Below are 8,519 nucleotides of genomic sequence, written 5' to 3' on the forward strand. Positions count from 1 at the left end.
CCTTCCCTAACCAACTCTATACGTTCTTGTTGCAATTTGATTTTAGCACGCTCCATATCTTGTTTAAATGCCAATTCCTTTTCATATTTTACACGATCATGCTCTAGCTTCTCACGATCATGCTGCCGATCATGTTCTCTCTTCTCACAATCATGCTCCAGCTGTAACAAAAGCAGTTCTTTCTGCTGTTCAAAAAGAAGGCTACTAGGACTAACCGATGGAATGTCCATTGTAACGTTATGGGGAGACTACAAATCCTCAGCAGAGGCTGGCCCAGTGGTAACTTCTAGAATACCACTCTCCATCAGATTGGCCTTCAATATCAACCTAATAGAATTCTTTAGACGTTTATCACTAATCTCAACCTTGTAGTGTTCCGCGACCTTCAACAGCTGTTCTTTAGTACCTAAATCTAACAATTCCTCTGATGGAGAGCGAATGAACTTATCTACATAAGACGCCATAATCACACAAAAAAAAAAATTCTGGCTCTTCCCTTCTGCTGAGCACACCAGACCACAACCCGAGAATTGACAATCACCCTGAGTACCACAGAAGAGAGATGAGATACGGAGCTTCCCCAAAACCTACAATAACTCAACCCTAGTCTTCGTGCAGATTTGCGGTGGGAATTTACGCACTGTAGCCCGCTGGCAAGGAAATAGAACTCCCCAGCATGCTGGCAAATTCCACCAAGCCACGGATGTGCCCCGAGACAACTGCTCAGTCCACAGACACCACACAAAAATAACAAACATTAACCATGCCCAACATATTCCAAAAATGAAACACGTCGCTAAACCTATCAGGGGAAAAAGGCTATAGCTCCGGGTAGCAAGTTCCACTACCCTACCCAAATCTCCCACCGAGGTACACAGCAGATTACTCACCTCAGACTGATGTCCCAACAGAAAGTAGAACAAGAGTTCAGGCTAGGCAGGGCCTGGAAACTAACCATTATAGTCTCTCCAACACAGCACACAAACCAAACAACAAAAGGCAACCAATACTGGGCCTATCAAACACACTATGCAACCCAAACACGTACCTCCACGGTCTCCCAAACCAATAGTTCAAATATCCCGGATGAGCCCCCACTTGTCACGAACCGGCTCAAAGCCCGTAACAAAGGGAGACAACGTGGAGATAATGAGTAGCAAAATATGTATTTATTACCTAAAGCAACTAAGTATAATAGACAATGGTGTGTGTAATCAGTAATCAGTAGTGTAAGTGAGTGTTTTGCATGCATGAATGTGATAATGCAGGGTGATGAAAGGTGCCAAAGCAAACAAACAAACAAACAAACAAACAAACAAACAAACAAACAAACAAACAAACAAACAAACAAACGGCCACCAAGAACCACAACACAATCTACAGAGGGTGTCTGCATGGAGAGAGTCTCCTCCATGAATGGGGAAGTGGTGTATTTATCCTGGGAGACACCGGGCCCAGGTGTTTCCCATGTAGCTGACGACCCTCCCAACTCCGCCCACCAGCATCCTAATAAGGAAATAACAGAGAGAATACGGCAGACAGAGTGGGAGGGTCGTCACACGAGCATAAACAAAAGAAGGTATGTCTGTGGACTGTGGTGGTCTTGCCAACACCTGTCCTCTTCAAGACAAAACTAACAATGGGTGACAAAGAGATGGCATGATGACACAAACAGGCACTCAGGCAGTTTTCTCCCTCTGTAACTAAACTTCGAAACCTGCTCTAATTCTTTCCCCTGTTCCTTCACCCAGTGACTCCCACTCTGGGACAACCATGTCTGTGATAGTGGGAGAGGGGCTGTTCATAGCCCAGAGCATCATCTACTACTACACCAGCCGGAGACCAGGGGGCGATACCCCCTCCCGCTCTCACCATCTCCACCACCTCCTCCTTATACTCCCATCTTAGACTCTCCTCTTCCCTCCCCTCGTAGTCCCTCTCCACCCCCTTGCTCTCAGACTTGCCCTCTCACCACGACGTTTCCTCAGTTCTCACCCCTTCCGCTTTGGATGTACCAATCCTCTCTCCATCCTCGCCCACCTCCTCCCCCCGTCCCCTCCTCCTGCTTTTCCCGTGGCTGGGCGCCCGACCGGGGGCGGGACCTCTACCTGGAACGCGGCCTGGACATCCTATCTGTGGAGAGCACAGTGTGGCACTTCCTGTGGCCTCGCTGGGGGATGGAGTATGGGTCTGAGGTCCTGGAGGTCCTGGGAGACCCGCGTTTCAAAGGTCGCCCCCGTCTGGTCCACGCCTTCTCCATCGGCGGGTACACCTTCACCCAGCTGCTCAGCCAGATGGTCAGGGAGCCACACAAGTACCCAGGCCTGGCCCAACGGGTCGTAGGACATGTCTATGACAGCATGGTGGTCGGGTCGCTGGAGCATATGGCTAAAGGTGAGAGAGGGGAAGGAAAGGAGGTAGGATTGTCAGTTTGGATTATTACTCTGAGAGAGGAGAGGGATCTGTTACTGAGACGGTGTGTGGGTGTGTGTATGGGTTAGTTTGTGTGTGGATGTGTGTCAGAGAAAATCATTTAAAATGTAATTAACCTTGACCGGTAAATAAAATAACCTAATCATGACCAATAGAATAACACACAGTAACAACCTTATGTACTGAGGTGTGTGCATACTGTCCTGTCATTAGATACTTTTGACAAATGACATAGGCCTACTTTCCCAGTATGACCCCTCATACTAGGATAGACACCGACATTATTGTCAGGAAGAGGATGTTCTTTTGAAATATGTGCCTCTGTCGAACAGCCAAGGAACAACTCTGTCTTTTCCTCTTGTTCAATAGTTAATCACAATGTATGAAGTCAGAACGTGCAAGAGCGGCGCGCGCCCGATGCCATTTGTGAAACTATGATAAATTGGTTATGCATTTACACTTATTTACAATGTAATGATGACAGTTCAAACAGTCCTAAAATGCAACGGAAAGACAGGTCCGATAATATGATTTCTATTTGTGGACCGTGACAACGGACCTGGGCTCTCGTGACATTTAACGGCAAATGGAAAAGCGTATGTGAAAATGCAGTTGAGTTTGTTTTTGCACGCCCACTAGGTGAAACGAAGGGCACGAGCAAAACCAGGACACGGAAGTGGACTGGAGCGGCGCAGAATCGAATAAACTCAGGATCTTGAAAGTTGTGGTTATTTCCAACCCTATCGAGTTCGTTTATAACGGACGGTTCATGAATGCTCGAATCTATTAAAGAGGTTCATTCACAGAAAGAAGACCGTGGAGGGTGGGCAGATTTCAACTGCTATGAAGATTCTCAAATTCTTCATGGGGTACAGTTGCAGAACTCTATGAACGCTGCCTGCTGTGTGACGTTGGCTTTGTTTGAAGAAGTTGCATGAAACTGGGTATGTTGAAATGACAGATGCTGAGCTATTTAACCATTTCATTATTTGCGTAATTTAAGTTATTTGGCATGAAGTAGTAGAGCATATTAACAAAGGTCTGTTTCTGAACAATATGGACCTGTATCTGTGCTTTTATTGAACCTTTATTTAAGACTGCTGTAAGACGGACACATATCCCCACATGGACAGGCTGCACCCTTGGTTGTGTTGTTGAACTGTCCTAAGCTTAAAAAGTTTATGTGAACTGTAGTGTCTTAGCTCTTATTACTTATTTATATAATAAGAAAGACTCTGAATACAAGAAACTGAACTGGAGCTTCCCTTCACAAAATGTATATATATATATATTTGTGTTTTTTAAAGTCTAATATGGTCCAAGGCAGGGCTGTGCACAGACCTTTTGGGGGGCATGTGTTTAAGAAAAAGGGTCCCCACAACCGCAGTCACAGACTGGTTGAGCAATTATTATAAGAAAAGGGGAAAGCAGCTGCACAGCCAACTGAGTCTGTATCTGTAGACTACAATCTACATCTAACCAAATGAGTCAAGACTGATCCCCATAAGCTGGATCCCACAACCTTGCATGTATGTCTGTGTGCACATGACTGTGTATGTAGGGTATACATTCATTTCAGTTGAGGTATATTGGTTATGCCTCAAGTGAATTTCATTTTATTTCATTTCCTGGCCTGGTCCCAGATCTGTTTGTGGTCTTGCCAACACCTGTCATCATCAAGCCAAACATGACAATGAGTGACAAAGAGTTGGCATGATGGCACAGACTGACACTCAGACAGTTTTCTCCCTCTGTAACTTAACTTCTACTCCTGCGCTAATTCTTCCCCTTTTCCCTCACCACAGGAACTCCCACTCTGGGCCAGACATGTCTGTGATAGTGGGAGAGTGGCGGTTCATAGCCCAGAGGGTCACCAGAAGCATCACCTACTACTACACCAGCCGGACACCAGGGGGTGATAACCCATCCCCCTCTCCTCCCACCATCTCCCCACCTCCTCCCATCTAGACACTCATTTTCCCTCACCCTCCCTCTCCACCCCCTTGCTCCCAGACTTGCCCTCTCACCACGACGTTTCCTCAGTTCTCACCCCTTCCACTTTGGATGTACCAACCCTCTCTCCATCCTCCCCCCGTCCCCTCCTCCTGCTTTTCCCGTGGCTGGGCGCCCGACCGGGGGCCATGGCGAAGTACCGGGACCTCTACCTGGAACGCGGCCTGGACATCCTATCTGTGGAGAGCACTGTGTGGCACTTCCTGTGGCCTCGTTGGGGGCTGAAGTATGGGGCTGAGGTCCTGGAGGTCCTGGGAGACCCGCGTTTCAAAGGTCGCCCCCTTCTGGTCCACGCCTTCTCCATCGGCGGGTACACCTTCACCCAGCTGCTCAGCCAGATGGTCAGGGAGCCACACAAGTACCCAGGCCTGGCCCAACGGGTCGTAGGACATGTCTATGACAGCATGGTGGTCGGGTCGCTGGAGCATATGGCTAAAGGTGAGAGAGGGGAAGGAAAGGAGGTAGGATTGTCAGTTCGGATTATTTGGAAAGGAGAGGGATCTGTTACTGAGACGGTGTGGATGTGTGTATGGGTTAGTTTGTGTGTGGATGTGTGTATGGGTTAGTGTTTGTGTGGATGTGTGACAGAGAAAATAATTTGAAATGTAATTAACCTTGAAAATAATCTGTGTGTGTCTGTGTGTGCCTCAGGCCTGGGTCTGACCCTGTTCCCTCATATTGAGCCCCTGGTGCGATACACTGCTCTGCTCTACTTCTGGCTCTTCAAGTCCCAGACGGTGTACTACTATGACAAGTCAATCGAGGTCTTGTACAACAGCCCCGTCACCGCCCCGGCGCTCTTCTTCTTCTGCGAGAACGACCCGCTGTGCGACCCCGTCGCCATGGAGGCGGTCCTCGACTTCTGGAGGAAGCGGGGCATTGTTGTGGAAACCAGGAAGTGGAAGGAGTCTGTGCACGCTGCTCATCTACGCTGTCACCCAGAGGAGTATCTCTCCACACTGGAGAATTTTGTTCACTCGCTCAAAATCGCCCCCCTCAGGGCTAAGATGTAAATGGCTCATGTGCTAATAACAGTGGAGGGGTTTGATCATTCAATAAAGCCTGCATACTCATGTGCCAAAACAAATGTTATAACAGAAGTTATAACAAAATTATAACATAGTGTAGTCATGTAGCATGTAAACTTTTATCCATAGAAACTTGTTTGACACATACCCAGCATATGGGTCACGAGGGAATCAAACCCTCAACACACTAGTTTTACTTCCCTGTTGCTATAATAACAACATATCCAAACCTAACTCCTAGCATGTGTTTTGACTGTGCTACATATTATTATCTATTTGTACAGATATAGGATCTTAATTTGACCAGCATTGTCCTAGCAAAATAATTCATGTTTAGTCCATAATGTTTATTGATCAGTGTTCAGGCTATTAAAAGTTGGCAACATTAAAAGTGCAGTACTGTTAATATAATTGTGTTCGTGTGGGTTTTCAGTGAATTTTCTGTGAATGTATGTAAATCACGAAACTCATCTTCATTTCCTGCGGTACTGGAAAATTCTCAGCAACAGGAGTGGTCAGGGTAGCCTAGTGGTTAGAGCGTTGGACTAGTAACCGGAAGGTTGCAAGTTCAAACCCCTGAGCTGACAAGGTACAAACCTGTCATTCTGCCCTTGAACAGGCAGTTAACCCACTGTTCCTAGGCCGTCATTGAAAATAAGAATTTGTTCTTAACTGACTTGCCTAGTTAAATAAAGGTCAAATTTAAAAAATCTAATGAAGTTTTTTGATATTGAGCTTACTCAATATTGTCCATGACACAGTCCATATGCACCAGATAAGGCCACATCTTTAAGTTGAAACACATGACAGACACAACTCACTACACGTTGATTTGCAATAATGAATTATTTAGTATTTGATTGTAATTGTTTTTACATGAGTATATATTCATTCTCAATAGCTGGTGACAGGGAGTACAGTGGGAGAGAGGAAGAGAGAGGGAGAGGAAACATTTTGAAGATGAGAAAGAACTGAAGAGGAGGAATACAGAAAGGAGTGGGAGGGTTTGAAGAAAGGAACGAAATAGAAAAGAAACACAGGAGATAGGGAAGAGATAATATGAGAGAGGTGGAAAAAAGAGAGATAGGCTACTGAGAAGTCTGGACAAGAATTCAAAATGAGGTACTGTATATTTAAACCTCTTCAGTCACAGAGAACCAGGACCTGTTCTGGAAGTAGGTGTCTGTCAATAGTAGTGTAGTGAGTGACAAACAATCTGTGGGAGGTTTTGTTATCAGGCATTTCCGGCAACTGTTGCATATTCAATCTAGTTTCTATTAAACTTTTTTTTGTCTGTTTTGGTCTCACAAAACTGAGTGTTCTTTATGAGGAAGCAAAGGGTTAAGTATGTGACGACGTATCACGGCCAAGGGTACATGCTGTGAACTGCCATGTGATATTGACTGCACACACCCCAGTAGGCATAGGTTTGCACTTGCGGAACAACCTGTGTCTAACCTCTGGCACCGGCACAAAGAGACTTGGAAAGACACATAAATACAGGCACGTGCATGTGTAACGGGGTAGAACCGTTGATATTGTGAACGAAGCCTTGTTGGGCTGTCAGTCCCAGGTTTGGCTCATTTATCCCACGTTACACACAGTAAGTGTTCAGAAAGAAGACTGAATAAGGATAGAAAATAAACGAATGGGTCAAATAGTATCATAATAAAATAGGTAGACTGTTAGACGCATGAACACTGTTGTTACAACTGGTCTTAGAGCAGTTTGATTATTCTGTAGGGAAATCCAAGACACTCCATTTAATATGCCATGTCATACTTACAGCAAACATGAAAGTAGGGTAGCTGGATGGGTGGGCGTATAACATAAACGTCTAGCAACCCAAATGTTGATAGTTCAAATCTCATCCCAGACAACAAACATTTTAGCTAATGATCAACTTATTCCTCCCTATTTTACCTATATATTTTGAATGTATTGATATGTAGGCTATGTGTGCTGTTTTTAAATGTATGTAGTTCTGTTCTTAAACTGTTCTTGTCTATGTTGTGTATTATATTATGTTTCATGTTCTTTGTGAACCCCAGGAAGGGTGATGAGACCTCTTCAGAGGACTACCACCAGCCCCTACGATGGAGGGTACAAGACCTCTTCAGAGGACGACCACCAGCCCCTATGATGGAGGGTACAAGACCTCTTCAGAGGACCACCACCAGCCCCTACGATGGAGGGGATGAGACCTCTTCAGAGGTCTACCACCAGCCCCTACGATGGAGGGGATGAGACCTCTTCAGAAGACTACCACCATCCCCTACGATTGAGGGTATGAGACCTCTTCAGAGGACCACCACCAGCCCCTACGATGGAGGGGATGAGACCTCTTCAGAGGTCTACCACCAGCCCCTACGATGGAGGGGATGAGACCTCTTCAGAAGACTACCACCATCCCCTACGATTGAGGGTATGAGACCTCTTCAGAGGACCACCACCAGCCCCTACGATGGAGGGGATGAGACCTCTTCAGAGGTCTACCACCAGCCCCTACGATGGAGGGGATGAGACCTCTTCAGAAGACTACCACCATCCCCTACGATTGAGGGTATGAGACCTCTTCAGAGGACCACCACCAGCCCCTACGATTGAGGGTGTGAGACCTCTTCAGAGGACCACCACCAGCCCCTACAATGGAGGGTATGAGCCCTCTTCAGAGGACCACCACCAGCCCCTACGATGGAGGGTATGAGACCTCTTCAGAGGACTACCACCAGCCCCTACGATGGAGGGTATGAGACCTCTTCAGAGGACCACCACCAGCCCCTACGATGGAGGGTATGAGACCTCTTCAGAGGACCACCACCAGCCCCTACGATGGAGAGTATGAAACCTCTTCAGAGGACTACCACCAGCCCCTACGATGGAGGGTATGAGACCTCTTCAGAGGACCACCACCAGCCCCTACGATGGAGGGTATGAGACCTCTTCAGAGGACCACCACCAGCCCCTACGATGGAGGGTATGAGACCTCTTCAGAGGATCAACACCAGCCCCTACGATGGAGGGTATGAGACCTCTTCAGAGGAC

At 46.7% G+C, this 8,519-nt stretch overlaps 1 protein-coding gene across 1 annotated transcript; it reads left to right on the plus strand.

Annotated features, from left to right (window-relative positions):
- Window positions 1–4,491: 4,491 nt before the first annotated feature.
- On the plus strand, window positions 4,492–5,885 carry LOC115122004 (transmembrane protein 53-like). The gene is made up of 2 exons (XM_029651155.2): window positions 4,492–4,884; window positions 5,098–5,885. Exons 1-2 carry the CDS (start codon window positions 4,575–4,577, stop codon window positions 5,457–5,459), a joined length of 672 nt encoding a protein of 223 aa, XP_029507015.2. The 5' UTR covers window positions 4,492–4,574; the 3' UTR covers window positions 5,460–5,885.
- Window positions 5,886–8,519: the final 2,634 nt, after the last annotated feature.

Source organism: Oncorhynchus nerka, linkage group LG8 (genome assembly GCF_034236695.1).
Source record: "Oncorhynchus nerka isolate Pitt River linkage group LG8, Oner_Uvic_2.0, whole genome shotgun sequence".
In the NCBI taxonomy this organism is placed as follows: domain Eukaryota; kingdom Metazoa; phylum Chordata; class Actinopteri; order Salmoniformes; family Salmonidae; genus Oncorhynchus; species Oncorhynchus nerka.